The sequence below is a fragment of the Boleophthalmus pectinirostris genome, unplaced genomic scaffold (genome assembly GCF_026225935.1).
Source record: "Boleophthalmus pectinirostris isolate CB_2022bp ecotype Guang Dong unplaced genomic scaffold, ASM2622593v1 HiC_scaffold_9, whole genome shotgun sequence".
Lineage (NCBI taxonomy): Eukaryota > Metazoa > Chordata > Actinopteri > Gobiiformes > Gobiidae > Boleophthalmus > Boleophthalmus pectinirostris.
In genome coordinates this window covers 32,497,975-32,514,478 of record NW_026571541.1, presented here as the reverse complement: position 1 = coordinate 32,514,478, position 16,504 = coordinate 32,497,975, and the positions used below count along the sequence as shown (strand labels likewise).

The 16,504-nt window shown below is 42.0% G+C and overlaps 1 protein-coding gene across 2 annotated transcripts in view; it reads right to left on the bottom strand.

The window, feature by feature from the left end:
• Positions 1-14,109, bottom strand: part of LOC110174011 (stAR-related lipid transfer protein 13-like) — a 47,891-nt gene extending 33,782 nt beyond the window's left edge. The window contains exons 1-2 of one of the 2 annotated variants that reach the window (XM_055166912.1): positions 13,953-14,109; positions 1,447-1,518 (exon numbers count right to left, since the gene is read on the bottom strand). In XM_055166912.1, the coding sequence (XP_055022887.1) occupies positions 1,447-1,518; positions 13,953-13,965 (85 nt within the window). In that variant the 5' untranslated portion in view covers positions 13,966-14,109. Of the gene's footprint in view, positions 1-1,446; positions 1,519-5,267; positions 5,357-13,952 lie in introns of those variants that run through there. The other variant, XM_055166913.1, reaches the window with a different exon arrangement.
• Positions 14,110-16,504: the final 2,395 nt, after the last annotated feature.

The window sequence follows — 16,504 nt, the reverse complement described above, 5'->3', positions numbered from 1 at the left end:
AGTATTTTACTACTTTTACTTTGTTCCGTTCGACCACTGGATGTAAATATCGAGTGTATGAGCTCGTTGTTTTTGAGCTCGTTATGTAACCGCGCAGTGAAAGAATCTTTGTCAAAATGAAACTTAATTCTTATTGGGAAAACTTTTCTTTTCATTTGCAACAAAGCTACACTGATTCGCGGAAAATAAAAATAAAAGTTGAACAATGCGAGCTTTGTGAAACGGTATTGTGTCATTGGGCAAGACATTTTACTGACCAGGTTTCTAATATTAGTGGCTCGGCTGTAAAAATGTGTTCCAGTAAATGTGTTATTTGAGATGGTCGTTGGGTTTCACGCCCCATTTCTCAGTTGTTTTCAGAAATACTAAAGCAAAAGTGCAATACTCAAGTACAGTTTTTAGAGATCTGTACTTTTAGATTTTAGACTGTGGATACTTTTGACTTTGCACCACTAACGGGTCTAAATGTTATATTAAGCTTTTCCCAAATCCCGTAAGACTTGCAATAACGTCTTTCCCCTTGATAAAATTCACCAAACATTGTCTTTATTCTGGCTTTAAACCGTCGATTTCGGGAATCGTTGTCAACACAGAATATATGTCTCTTCGCTGATTGGCTGGTGCCCGAACTTGCACTTCCGGGGTTTTTACGAACCGTCTAGTGTATTTAAATTCTTGATCTAGTCGCTGGAGAGAAATGAAATTGAGCTGAGGCACTAGGTGGCGCCAGCCTGGCAAAAGAAATCGACTGAATCACTTAAAATCAGCTAAACTCTTTTTCAAACTCACTACGTTTTTTCCTTTAATTGTTCTAAAACTCTCTGCAAAATACTTCTACTTTTTACTCTTAAAGTACATTTTTAAACTTAACTGAATTTTTTCATATGATACTTTTACTTTTACTCGAGTAATCTTTTGCTTTTCTATCTGTACTTTCACTTAAATGTGCACTGTGTAACTTTTCCGGTGGAGCGTCTCTTAAATGCTTTTCTCCTTGGAAATGTTATTGCTTTGTCTGGAATGTTCCGCAGTATGGCATTAAACCTTTCTATCTTCATGAAGACCAAAGCAGAGCGAGTTACAGGTCAGATCTGTGGAGAGGCGACCCCGCTCACAGTCAGAATGTTGTTTTTCTGGGTATTTTTGAGCTATAAAACCACATGAAATTGAATAAAAGTAAAGTAGAGACACTGTGGAACATTCCAGGCAAAGCAACGACATCTCCATAGAAACAAGCAGGTGACAGAAAACCGAAAAGTTACACGGTGCAGCTTTAAGCAACAAACTTGACTCCTACATCCACCGCTGCCTTCAGGCTCTTCTGCAGCGCACAGATTTAGCCGTGGAGTTTTTTTTATTTTTATAGCTGAAGTTGTAAAAAACAGTATGTCCAAATGTGAGCTATGTGTGCAACTCCGACGGCCCTGAATGCTGTTTGTGCGTTACCTTCAAAGAGCTGGGCGTACTGAGGGAAGCCGGCAGCGCGCAGCCAGTCACACGCCTCTTTGGCCTCGATCTCTGAAACACACACAGACAAAGAGCGTTATGTCAACACGAGCGGAGGAGGAGGCATAGATACATAGGGAGGGCATACTGAATGTCACATAGCAATATATCTCGATACGCGATACATAGTCACAGATATTTACATAGTTTGGAGTCACATAATATGATTGATACAACACGGGGATACATGGGATACATATCTCGATACATGAACGATATCTCGATACATAGGCCACTCGATACATACGATACATACGATACATACTCGATACATACGATACATATCTCGATACCACGATAATATGATATACATAATACATACATATCTCGATACATAGGCCACAATACGATACATATCTCGATACATAGACCACAAAATGATAAATATTTTGATACATAGGCCATGATACGATACATACCTCGATACACAGGCACAATACGATACATATCTTGGTACATAGACCATGAAACGATTCATATCTCGATACATAGACCATGATACGATTACATATATCTCGATACATAGACCACAAAATGATAAATATTTTGATACATAGGCCATCGATACGATACATACCTCGATACATACATAGGCACAATACGATACATATCTCGATACATAGACCGCGATACGATACATATCTCGATACATAGACCTCGATACGATACATATCTCGATAAATGGGCCACAAACGATACATATCTCGATACAGTGCACTTTTTATTCTATACGATATATTTCAAAACAATTCAGTACACTTCAACAAAAATAAAGGCTAAATCATGGCTGTGATACTAAAAGTCTTAAATCCACTTCTTGTGCAAAGTTCATATGAAACACAAACATTTTAATCATCAAAACAGTGAAAATTTCATAAGTGTTGCATAAATGAGTTTCCTTCAACTAAAAAAGCAACAAAACTGTAGTGCTGTAACAAAATAATTCAGTAAAATATACCAAAAATACTCTTGGTGATATATATTGATACAGCAGCCCATGATATCGATACTGTATCATCACATTTAACTATACAATATATTGATATGTTGATATTTTTGCACAGCTCTAATTGTAACCACACATTTTTAAAAAGTTGTGACTATTTAAAAGTTTAAAAAAGACTGTACATTTCACTAAAACATTCTTAAAAGGTGCATTGTGTATTTGTGTATTTGTCTGGAATGTTTCACAGTATGGCATTAAACCTTTCTATCTTCATGAAAACCAAACCAGACCAAGTTACAGGTCAGATCTGTGGAGAGGCAACTCCGCTCACAGTCACAATGAACGTTTTTCCAGGTAATTTTGAGCTATAAAAACATCTGTAACTTAATAAATGTAAGGTAGAGCTGTTTTAATGTCACACTGTGGAACATTCCAGGCAGAGCAAGGACATATCTATCCATAGAAACAAGCAGCCATAACGTGAAAAAGGGTCAAAACTCATCAAATTTGCACAGCAGTTAAAATTAAACTAATAAAAATAAATGACAAGCACCTTTATTTTGGTTAAATTACTGTTGTCCCTGCATTTTTGGAAAGGGTTTTTGAGTGTAAATGACATAGCAGAGGCATTTCATTTTCCAATTTTCAGCGCTACTTCCTGTTTTTCCCGTACTCCGATCACTTTTTATCCCACAAACTGCCACTTAATTGACGTAAAACTATTTGGAATGGGACAACATCTCAAGACAGAGACAAAATTGCCATAAAATTGTGCACACAAGAGAAAAATTATCTCGTGAGTTTTGGGTTTTTTTTTTTTCAAGTTTTTACGCCTAAATTTGGACAAAAAAGTGTGAGTTACATCTCTTAAGTTCCAAAAAGCAATACTAGAATGGAAACAAAACTATAAAATCAAATAAATAAAACAATTGTGATGCCAAAATTGGAAACTGAACTGCGAAATTTATATAGGAATTATGTTAAAATCTCGTTTTGTTTTGCATCTTGTCTCGTCTTGCGGAAATTATCTCGTCCAATCCCTAAAAACTATGATTAAGTATTGACCGCGGATACTTTCCCACCAAAATAACCAAAGTACGTCGATGCTGTGATGTGGAGTTTTCGTTACATAACCGTACATAACATAAAAGTGATCTGAGTTATGTTCTTGTGCAACCTTCAGATGTAACTCCCCATATGTGAGCCTCATGTACAAAGACCTACAGTTCAAAATAGAAAGAGCCAAAAGTATTCACATGATGTAAGCCCCCTGTAAACAGACACGCTCGAATGACTCGAATATGAGTTGCCGACGATTCAATTCAATGTATTTTTGTATAGGCTAAAATCATAACAGCAGCAGTTTCAGCTCGTGTTGAGTGTGGAACGTCTGAACTGATCCTGAATGTCGAGACATCAACTCAAACTTCTCTATTTTCCATAAAAAGGGCCCATATTACGAGATTTTCTGATCTATGTTTTAATGTTTCTTCATCACAAACAGACCTGGAGTTATGTTTTTTTTTTTGTTTCATTCACACAAACCCTGTATGAAAGATAATTTAATCCATGTCTCATTCGTTCATTTGTTTTTCAATATAAAACCAAAATTAAGAAAACGAAAAAAACAATATTTGTCTCCAAAACCAAAAGGAAAAAACATCATTATTTGTGTTTAAATGAATAATAGAAAAACAGATAACGGCCCTGACTTGAACACCAGGACTGAACTAGGTCCGACCTGACCAGAACCAGACCGGGACTGAGACCAGAACTTAGACCGGGACTGAGACTGGGAACAGGACCGGGACTGAGACTGGGACTGAGGCCGGGACCAGACCGGGACCGAAAACGGTTTAGTCCTGGTTTAGTCCTGATTCAGTCCATTCAGTCCTGATTCAGTCCGTACTCAAACAGGCAAAATTTTTATTGTGAATTTGAAATCTATTGGAAAATTTCAGCAACTAAAATTCAGCATAAAAAATAAAAATAATTCAATTCTAAGTGAGAAATTCAACGGTATTCAAAATTCAAAATCTGATGGAACAAATTATCTTCCATAACCCTGCCTCTTTCAAACACCGTTACGCTTTGTGATGTCATGCGCAAGGTGACCAGACGTCTCTATTTCCTCAGGACGGTCCCTGTTTTGAGCCCTGTGTCCCCTGTCCCAGCAGATTTATACAAAATGTTGATAGATTTGTCCCAGTTTTATACAAAAAATGTCCCAGGTGTCCCTATTTTTGACCAATTTCATCCCTGTCCATAGTAAAGTGAGGCGTAAATTGTCATTTGTTTAGGTAAAATACAGAAAAGCTGCTTAAAAATGACCAAAACACAAAGAAAATATGACCATACTAACTCACATTAGTGCTGAGTACAGAACAAATATCCTTAATTACACGCACAATTATTACCAACCACCTCAAACCAGGGATATCTCAGTTTTTTATTTTGAAAATCTGGTCACCCTACGCACCATGTGTTTTTAAACTCCATACACCTTCACTATAATTAATTGGATGATTTTGCTCCAGGAATTGCCAATCTCTATTGAACTAAAGACAAAAAAAAAACAGCTTTTAACTTGAAAACTACCTCTTCATGACATCACAAGGTGGATCAGAGCATTTTTGGGCTTTGGAGATGTACACAGACTAACAATAAGTACTCAAAAATGTGTGAATGAAACAACATACAACTCCAAATTATGAAAAAAGAATATAAAATTAGCAGAAAAACTAATAAAACATTAAAAAAAAAAACTACAATATTCATTCCACAGGCAACAAAAACACACAAAAATAATTCTCACCAGATCTGAAATTCTCTTAAAAGACCTCAAAGTCTCCCATCTTTGGTCTCCATGCTGTCTCCTCTTCGATACTAACGTCGCCTCTCTCACTGTTTTTCCCACTAACCTGTGTAGTTTGCCTCACAATGATTAAAAAAAGCAAACACGTGCGTTAGACAAAGATCGATAAAAAGCGACTTTGAGTCAGTTTGCCCGCTAACACGGCCAAACGAACAAATATTAGGATTAGTCTGTGTCCTTGAACCCGTTTGCCGTTGCACGAGATCAACAGCTGGACAAAAACACAGTGACTTTAGTCAATTTATTAACAAAACGCTACACCAACTAACTCAATGTGGCTTTAGACTTATATGTTAATAAATACAGCCACATTTTTTGCACTAAAGCGCTCAGGATTGTGTCGTCATAGTTAAAACTATTTTCAGCTGGAGATTTTCTGAGGCAAAATACTAAACTTTTTTTAAAAACTCTAACAATATGAAGTGGTAGAAAGTGGGAGTCGACTCCTCACTGCTCTACACATTTTCCTACAACTCCCACAATGCATTTCACCACAAATTGAAGTCCATTGCAAACAACAATGACCATTTTATTTTATTTTATACTTACTTTGAACTAGATATCATGTGTTCTTAATAAAGATTTAACTGAATTACGACTTAAATCATTAAAGGAAATGTACAAGCATAAAAATGAGAGATGATTTAGACAACAGGACAATACACACTACGGTGCTGTGAGTTTTTTGGAGGCAAAATCAAAAACAATAGACAAAAGATGCAGCCAAAAGCATGTCAAATCCGAGAATCTAACCCACACATTTTTTTGCTTTGTTAGGTTAGAGTCCACCCACACTCGCCAATAGAATATATAATCGCTCAAAAATGTATGACAAAAAAGTCTCCACCAGGTAGTCGATATTTTTGATGAAATCAATTTAGCATAACATCAATCAATTAATCAATCAAACTTTATTTCTATAGCACCTTCCAACGACCAAAGCCGACCAAAGAGCTGTACAACATTAAAACAAGATAAAAAAACAATAAACATCATACAAATAGGTCAACAAAGCACATTACACCATTAAAATAAAAAAAAGTGTCACAGGGCCACTAAGTGTTAAAAGCCATTCTAAACAAGTAGGTTTTAAGTTTGGCTTTGAGCAAAGGCAGGTCAGGGATGGAGCGTAACTCAATGGGCAAAGACATGACAGAACATTTTAGCATAACATTTTCCAGTTTAGCATAAGTTTTCCCAGCATAACATGACAACCTTAACGCAGGGTCCGACATTGACATCCCCTCATTACGACATGACTCTGTTTAGGGCCTGGCTCCACTACAAGGGTATTTCGCTTTTGGACGTGTAACTTTTAGAATGCATGGAAAGTGAATGAGGGCGGCGCGCATATGGAGCAGCACGTCCTGCATCCGTAGATTTCAGAAAATAGGATCCATCCTGTGTTTTGACGCTCTATGCGAACGTAGGTGCGAATCAACTTCAAAATAAACAGAGAGCATCTGTTATGAAGACAGGGCTGTATTATAGCGTTTATTTAGTTAGGGTGCAGTACCAAGCCTGACCACTAGGGGCGCGGCCGTTTTGTGAGCGCATGATAAGTTTAGTTTTCTCATTATTAGTCTGTGCATGGTGAGGTGTGTTGTTGTTCCTTTTTGTTGTGGTGTGCGTCCATGAGACAGGTGGGTGTTTTACCATGTTAAATTAGGGTGTTTAATGAGGAAACGGAGTGTTCACAGTTGTTCAATGTTATTTATGCAGTTATAACGCATATTAGCTTCAATGCTAATTTTTGCTAAGCTACTTTTCATTTTATGTATGCTTTATCTTATTATTTAATTCATGTTAGTCAAGTCTTTTGTTTATACGACTCAGGTAGCCTTATGTATATTTGGGGATTGTGTTTGACACAGAATGCCTATGTTTATTGTAGTTCATTACTAGTAGAGGTTTTGAGGCCTACCTTTTTTCATGTGTCTGCCGAGTACCCATTGGTTAATATATATTTGGATTTATATTTCTATTTGCCTAATATTGTGTATTATTATTGTTATAATATATTGTTATGTTATTTTTGTTCCTTTTACTCTAGTCTATTTCTGATATTGTGTTTATTTGTTTGTTTACAGAACCACACATATATACACATGCCCCCATACTCATCCCATCAAAAGACAATAAAGAAGTAAAGATCTTCCGTCTCATCCTTGCATTCTGACCGATGCACACTCCGCGATCACAACCCTACTGAACCAAACAGTAGTAGCAAACCTCCATAACAGCATCTGTTGTCAGCACCTACCATCAACACAACGCGCTCCTGAGGCAGTTATGTATCGAGTGAAGGAGCCCAGGTCCAGAAACACTGTTAATTAGTGCTGTGAAATGTACTTTTGAAATCCTGGCGTCTGCCGTGGTCAGCCTGTACAGAAGGTAAATACAAGTCTGTTCAGTTGTTAGTTTCACTGTGGACCTGATACTTGTTTGATCGACTTTCTCATTAAGAAACACGGAGCCAGAACCGAGCGCGTACGTCCTGCTGGAGCTGCAGGTGAAGTCGCCCTTGCGTTGAAGAGCGGCTGTGGTTTGGCGAGGTCACCTGTGTGGAATCAGGGCCTTAGACATGGCAGCAGGACGACATGCCTCTATTTAGACGTGCCGGATCTCAGACACTTTTTATGAACATATATGAACTATTCCAACACGTTCATATACGGTGTTCTCCACAGACAGTCTACATGAAGAAATAAATGAAGCACAAAGGGCCCATGCAGCCTCTGCTTTAGATTCAATATTTCCCCAAAGGCTGATCTATCCTCTTTTTTAAAATGCATGAATGTTTCTTACGGCGATCACCAGTGTTGGGAGTAACGCGCTATAAAAGTAACAAATTACTGTAATGTGTTGCTTTTTGCTGTAACACAGTAATGTTCGGCATTACAGGGAAAAAAATAATAATATTTTACTTGGTACAAATGTCAGTAATGTGCTTTTTTAACCTGGATTGAAGTGGTGGGTTTTTAGTTTTTTCTTCATGCAAATTTGCTAAAATCACCGAGATACCAGCAGCGGTGAAACGTCGGAGGTGCGCTCGTGTAGACCGTCAGGTAACCGCAGGCGGAAGGACCGGCGCCAAACTCCACGCTCCACAGGGCGAATCGCAGCTGACGCCCGATCGCATCTTGCAGACACCCTGTCTAGTCCAAGATCCTGGTTTGGTCCAGGTTTAGTCCTGGTTTAGACCTGGTTTAATTTTGGTTTAGACCTTGTTCAGTCCTGGTTCAACTCTGGTTTAGTCCTAGTTTAGTCCTGGTTTAGACCTGGTTTAGACCTAGTTTAGACCTGGTTTAGTCTTCAGTTCAGTCCTGGTTTAGACCTAGTTTAGTCCAGGTTCATTCCAGGTTCAGCTCTGGTTCAGTTTTGGTTTAGACCTGTTTTAGTCCTGGTTTAGTCCATATACGGCACAAAAGTTCAGCATCTTCAGCTATTTTGGTGAGAGTAACTTAAAAGTGCTGCAATAGTCGTGTCATATTTTACATTTTAAACACAGTAATATTGTAACGTAACAAATGACTTTGAAATGACAGTAACAAGTCATAAATAACACATTACAGTTTTAAAGTAACTTGCCCAAAAGTGGCGATATCGTATGTGGACTAAGTATTTTCTGATCAATGATATATGGGAGCGCAAAAATAATAAGCTCATATTAATATTATTCATGTCGGAAAAGCGAAATGTTTGAAAAATAGTAAAGCGCCGTTAGTTCGACAATGAAAAAGTAGTGAGACTCTTGAAAAATAATGTCAGAATAACAGCATGTGACCCCCTTTAGCGTAACATGTCCCCGTTAACCCTTTGTTTACAGTCTGCAGTATCAGGCCCGGTCAGTGTCCTGTGTGTAACCTGAGCTCGGGATTCCTCTGTGTTTCGCGTTCTGTAACCAAACCCTGAGACACCGCGTCCTCTCCCGTCCTCCCGTCCCCGTCCGAGGACACCGTGGAAGAAACATAAAGACCTGGGCGGAGACGGAGAGGTGCGTGGACGCTCCGCAACTGCAGCTTGAGTGTCCGAACGCTCACGTTTCAACTTGGACAAAAGCGAGGGAAGCCTGTCTGAGCCCCACAATAGCACGAGGAGTACAGAGTGTCATATCGTGTAGATGAGTTATGTAATAAAACGTAAAGAATCTGGCAGATGAAGGGGCTGGAGTACGGAGACACCCTGAGGACAAACTATGAAATAAGAAGAGTGAACTTAATGAGCCAGGAGGTGTAAGGAGCAAGTGGAAAATGACACTACAATAGTCTCAATGTGGCACAATTAACCTACAGTATATCCTTTCATTTGTTTATCTTGAATCATTTATAATATCCATTATGAGACAGATTTTTTATTTTTGACATTTCTGCACTTTAGTGGCTGTTTTTTTAGGGGTATTTTGAAGCAATTAAAGTCAGTAATTGGATAAATACAAGATAAATAAGTTGAATGTCCTACTGCCTGGAATGGAATGTCGAGCAATAACACTGGACTTTTTTGTGCAAAAGTATGAACCACTGAAATAAAAAATAAAAAACTCTAAATGCAAAACTGGCAATATTGTATTATATTGTATTGTAAGTATCAACTATTGATAGTGCAGTGGAATCTGTTCCGGATGCCTCCTGGGCGCCTCCTCCACCGGAAAGAGGCCCCAAGGACGACCCAGGACTCACTGGAGGGACTATGGCTACGTTCAGACTGCAGCCTGAAGTGACCCAAATCCAATTTTTTGGCCCCTATGTGACCTGTATCTGATCTTTTAATGACAGTCTGAATGACACAGATCAGATTTTTTCAAATGTGACCCAGGACACTTGGATATGTGGTCCTAAAACCGATACATATCTGATCTTTTGACATGTGACTTCAGTCTGAACGGCCAAAGCGCATTCATCCACCTACACGTTATCAACAAGCCACAAACGTCATTATTCTGCGCTGAAGTAGGCGAAAATTGTTAATGAACTCCATGTCACTGAAGTGAAGCACATCACCACTCACCACTCTTGGGTACGTCTCCACATCCACACGTTCCTTTCAACGGACGTCGCTGCCGCTGTCCCACAAAACACCACGACCAAAAACCTCGTCCTTCTCCTTCTCAATCTCCTCCTTAAAACAAGTAAGTTGTTCATGTTCTGGCTCCGGTACGAGAGGAACTTTAAAATCTCCAGGTGCTCGATGCTGCGTCCATGTTTGGACAACTTCCGTAAACACAGAGACGCTCGCTGCGGTTGACGTCGTTGTGTCTCCAGTGTCACATGCGGGACACTTTTGGGCCGTTTAATGTTCACACTGGAGTCACATACAAGTCACATTTAATTGGAAATGTAAACGACCTCGCAAAAACATTGGATTTCACAAAAAAATCGGAATTGAGCGTTAAGCCCTGCAGTCTGAACGTAGCCTATGTCTCTGTGCTGGACTGGGAACACCTTCGGGTCCCCCTGGAGGAGCTGGAGGAAGTGTCTGGGATGAAGGAAGTCTGGGAGTCCCTGCTTAAACTGCTGCCCCCGTGACCCAGCCCAGGATAAGAGGAAGAAAGTGGAAGGATGGACCCGATCACCCCCTGCTGCTCCAGAACCAGAGCCCGGACCATCCCCCGCTTGTCCAGAAACAGAAACTGGACCAACTCCCTCTCGTCCAGAACCAGAGCCTGGACCACCCCCCGCTCCTACAGAACCAGAGCCTGGACCATCCCCCTGCTCCTACAGAACCAGAGCCTGGACCATCCCCCTGCTCCTACAGAACCAGAGCCTGGACCATCCCCTGCTCCTACAGAACCAGAGCCTGGACCACCCCCCGCTCGTCCAGAACCAGAAATTGGACCATGCCCCACTCCTCCTGAACCAGATCCCGGACCAATTCCCTCTCGTCCAGAACCAGAGCCTGGACCACCCCCCGCTCGTCCAGAACCAGAAACCGGACCAACCCCCTTTCATCCAGAACCAGAGCCCGGACCAACTCCCTTTCATCCAGAACCAGAGCCCGGACCAACTCCCTCTCGTCCAGAACCAAAGCCAGGACCAACTCCCTCTCGTCCAGAACCAAAGCCCGGACCAACTCCTTCTTGTCCAGAACCAAAGCCCGGACCAACCCCCTTTCATCCAGAACCAAAGCCCGGACCAACTCCCTCTCGTCCAGAACCAAAGCCCGGACCAACCCCCTTTCATCCAGAACCAGAGCCCGGACCAACTCCCTCTCGTCCAGAACCAAAGCCCGGACCAACCCCCTTTCATCCAGAACCAGAGCCCGGACCAACTCCTTCTTGTCCAGAACCAGAGCCCGGACCAACTCCTTCTCGTCCAGAACCAGAGCCCGGACCAACTCCTTCTTGTCCAGAACCAAAGCCCGGACCAACTCCCTCTCGTCCAGAACCAGAGCCCGGACCAACTCCTTCTTGTCCAGAACCAAAGCCCGGACCAACTCCCTCTCGTCCAGAACCAGAGCCCGGACCAACTCCTTCTCGTCCAGAACCAGAGCCCTGCAGACCCCCTTATAGCAATATTGTCCATTGCTATAAAAGCTTAGGATCTGATCCACTGAGGTCAAATCCAGGACTAAACAAAGACCAGACGACACAAATAGAATAAAACTTGACTAAAGAGAAGAACAGACCTGGAGTCTCATTCACTAAAGTTAAAGAAGGAAACAACACATTAACACGTTTTAGAAGTTTCACGTTCATGTTTGACTCCCTGAGACTAAAGAATCTACCGCACATCGCATCAGGTTTGTGAAGTCGTAGTTCAGTTTCGTTTCATGTTTTTTGAATATTTACGGAGAATTGCCGTGTGGGAGCCGGGTGACGAAGGCTTGTGGGCGGAGCTTTGGACAGACTCTTATCTAAATGACTCAAACATGCATGAATAACATCTCTTCAGGCACATTTTCGATAAGGAAACCACATTATAACATGATAGAAAGATCCAAAAAGCTGATTTCACAAAACACCCTTTCTTTAACGTTGCATTCTAATAAAATGTACGAACCAAACAAACATTTCTGTCTCACTGAGCAATGAAAGTCCTGATGCCCAAAGTTCAGAGTTTTTGGACCAGATCACAAAAACTCATCTCAAAGTTGAAGTTAACAGTTAAAGTTTCAGCCTCATTTGAACTGCTTCACTCCATTACGCATCAACACACGAATATAATAGAAGCCCAAAAAAAAAAAACGTTCAAATATCCAGTCAAATATAAGTACTTTTTGGCACATAAAACATTCAAATTAAGTTTTACAAATGTTAGTGGCTCAATAGAGATGCTGCTGAGTCAAGTTACAGGTCGGATCTGCGGAGAGGCGACCCTGCTCACAGTAAAAATACATGTTTTTCAAGGTATTTTTGAGCAATAAATATATTTTTAATTGAATACTAGATAAATAAATGTTTAAAACCATACTGTGGAACATTCCTCGCAAAGCAATTACACCTTTATAAACAACTAAGTCTGTAGTACTGAGTTACATTTACTCAGCGACATTTACTTGAGTAATTTTTAAAGCAATTGTACTTTTCAGAGTACTTTTCTGGCAGCATACTTTTACTCCTACTTGTGTAATATTTTTAGTTTATTTTAAGTAACAGTGCTCATATGAGAAGTTCTGGTTTCTCTTCTGACTGTGAGTAAGTCCACAAGTGACTAAAGTTTTAGGATTTAATTCTCGTCTCATTTTACCAGATTTTGCGACTATTTAATTAAAATTTTGTCCTTCAAATTAAATTAATTTCAATTTACATATCAGAAGTTACGTCCTGACTTTAAAAAAACTACTTACTTGAGTAGTTTTAGTAGTTTTCCCAAGTACCTTTTTAAACATAATTGTTGGATCACTACTTTGTACTTCTACTTGAGTAATATTTTGAAGTAACATTGAGTACTCTACCCACTTTTACATCCATAAAAATTTCTAAAAACTTTAAGATAAGAGTTCATAAAAAGTTAAGACATAAAGCAGTGACCAAATTTGACTCAAAACTAAAAGCAGAAACGGTGGATGAAGTAGTGAAGTCCATTTTGTTACTGAAGTAAAAGTACAGACACCCGAGTAAAAAACAAAACAAAAACTCAAGTAAAAGTAAAAGTATTGTACGAAAATATCTACTGAAGTAAAAGTGTTAAAGCACCTGCTCGAAAATGTATTTAAAGAGTCAAAAGTGAAAGTGTTTCGCACAGGATTTCAGCTCTAATAAAGTTTCAAATGTAGAGATTTTGATTCAGATTTGAGCAGAATTTTGTTCAAACTGAATGAATATTTTTTTTATAGCTGTTGTTATTTTTATAGTTTAGTTTTAGACTCTGAACGTGTTAAAAATAAACCCTCAGTCTTTCCAGCAGGTCTCAAACTATAATAAAAAAATACTTTTACTTTTCAATCCTGTATAAAAATGTAGTAAAGTAGAAAGTACAGATTTATGCTTTCAAATGTAGAGAAGTAAAAGTTTAAAGTGCTTGAAAATGCACTCCAGTAAAGTACAGATAATTTACATTTCTACTTAAGCACAGTACTTTACGACTTTTACTTTGTTACATCACTTCACAGCAGTACAGAAGTAGTAGTAAAAGTAGACAGAAGTATTGTAGTAAATGTAACGACACACTGTCTGTTTGCACTCACGCGTTATTTTCATCTTGTGTCTTTCTTCCCTCGGTTAAAGTGTAAATCCTTCGCGAACATGTCAGAGCATCTGGACTCTTCCCACGGAGACACGACGCATTCTTACTGTTCTCCACGCGACACACACGACCCACACTCTGACTCTGACACACACCGAGACTAAGTCTGACTCTGACTCTGCAGACCGACACAGAGAGAGAAAGAAGAGGAGGAGGAGGAGAGAGAGAGAGAGAGGGGGGGGCAGGGAAAGAGAGGCAGAGGAGGAGGAGAGAGAGTGGGAAAGGGAGTGAGAGGGACAGAAAGACAGAGAGGAGGAGGAGCGAGAGGGAGGGGGATAGTAGGAGGAAAGAGATTGAGAGAGAGGAGAGAGGGAGAAGAGAGGGACGAAGAGAGAAGAGAGAGAAGGAGAGAGAGGAGAGGAGGAGAGAGAGGAGAGAGGAGGAGGAGGAGAAGAGGAGAAAGGGGAGGAGGGAAAAGGGAGGGAAAGAGAGGAGGAGAGGAGGAGAGAGAGAGTGGGAAAGGGAGTGAGAGGGACAGAAAGAGGGAGAGGAGGAGAAGAGACAGAGAGGAGGAGAAGAGAGAGGGAGGAGGAGGAGAGGGAGAAGAGAGGAGAGAGAGAGGGAGGGAAAGGAAGAGGAGGAAAAGGGCAGGGAAAGAGAGGGAGAGGAGGAGCGAGGAGAGAGAGTGGGAAAGGGAGTGAGAGGGACAGAAAGAGGGAGAGGAGAAGAGACAGAGGAGAGAGGAGAGAGAGAGGGAGGAGGAGGAGAGGAGGAGAGAGGAGAGAGAGGAGGAGAGAGAGAGAGAGAGGGAGGAAAGGAAGAGAGGGCAAAAAGAGAGAGAGGAGGAGAGAGAGAGAGTGGGAAAGGGAGTGAGAGGACAGAAAGAGGAGAGGAGAGGAGAGAGAGAGGAGAGAGAGGAGAGGAAGGAGGAGAGGAGGAGAGAGGGAGAGGAGAGAGGGAGAGAGAAGGAGGAGAGAGAGAGAGGAGGGAGGGAAAGGAAGAGGAGGAAAAGGGCAGGGAAAGAGAGGAAGAGGAGGAGCGAGGAGAGAGAGAGTGGGAAAGGGAGTGAGAGGGACAGAAAGAGGGAGAGGAAGAGAAGAGACAGTGAGGAGGAGAAGAGAGAGAGAGGAGGAGGAGGAGGAGGGGAGGGAGGGAAAGAGAGAGGAGGAAACGGGCACGGAAAGAGAGGGAGAGGAGGAGGAGAGACAGTGGGAAAGGGAGTGAGAGGGACAGAAAGAGGGAGAGGGGGAGGAGCAGAAGAGAGAGGGAGGGGGATAGTAGGAGGAAAGAGATTGAGAGAGAGGAGGAGAGGGAGAAGAGAGGGAAAGGACGAAGAGAGACAGAGAGAAGAGGGAGGGAAGAAGAGGAGAAGGAGGAAGAGAGGAGAGGAGAGAGGGAGGAGGAGGAGAGGGAGAGAGAGAGGAGAGAGAGGGAGAGAGGGAGAGAAAGGAAGAGGAGGAAAAGGGCAGGGAAAGAGAGGGAGAGAGGAGGAGTGAGGAGAGAGAGGAGAGAGGAGAGAGGAGGGAGGAGAGGAGAAGAAGAGAGAGGAGAGAGGGAGAGAGGAAAGGGAGAGGAGGAAAAGGCAGGAGAGAGGAGGAGAGGAGAGAGAGAGAGTGGGAAAGGGAGGAGAGGGACAGAAAGAGGAGGAGGGGGAGAAGAAAGAGAGAGGAGAGGAGGAGAGAGGAGAGAGGAGAGGAGGAGGAAGGAGAGAGGGAGGAAAGGAAGAGGAAAGAGAGGAGGAGGAGGAGAGAGAGAGGAAAGGGAGTGAGAGGGACAGAAGAGGAGAGGAGAGAAGAGACAGAGAGGAGGAAAGAGGAGGAGGAGGAGGAGAGGGAGAAGAGAGAGAGAGAGAGGGAGGGAAAGAAGAGGAGGAAAAGGCAGGAAAGAGAGGGAGGAGGAGGAGGAGAGAGAGGGAAAGGGAGTGAGAGAGAAGGAGAGAGAAGAGAGAGAGAGAGGGAGAGAGGAGGAGGAAGAAGGAGGAGAAGGAGGAGAGGAGGAGAGAGAGAGAGAGGAGAGAGGAGAAGAGAGGGAAGAGAGGAGAGAGAGAGAGAGAGAGAGAGGGAGGGAAGAGGAGAGGAGGGGAAAGAGAGGAGAGAGAGGAGGAGAAGAGAGAGGGAGAGAGAGGAGTGAGAGGGACAGAGGAGAGGAGGAGAGAGGAGAGAAGGAGAGAGAGGAGGAGAGAGAGGAGAGAGGAGGAGAGAGAGAGAGGAGAGAGAGAGGGAGAGAGGAGAGAGGAGGAGAGGAAAGGAGGAGAGAGGGAGAGAGAGAGGAGAGAGAGGAGAAAGAGAGGGAGGAGAGAGGAGAGAGGAGGAGAGAGAGAGGAGAGAGGAGGAGGAGGAGAGAGGAGGAGAGAGAGGAGAAGAGAGGAGAGAGAGAGAGAGGAGGAAAGGGAGAGGAGGAAGAAGGGAGGAAGAGAGGAGAGGAGGAGGAGGAGAGAGAGAGGAAAAGGAGTGAGAGGACAGAAAGAGGAGAGAAGAGAAGACAGGAGAGAGAGAGGAGAGAGAGAGAGAGAGGAGGGAGGAGGGAGGAAAGAAGAGAGAGAAACGGGAGGGA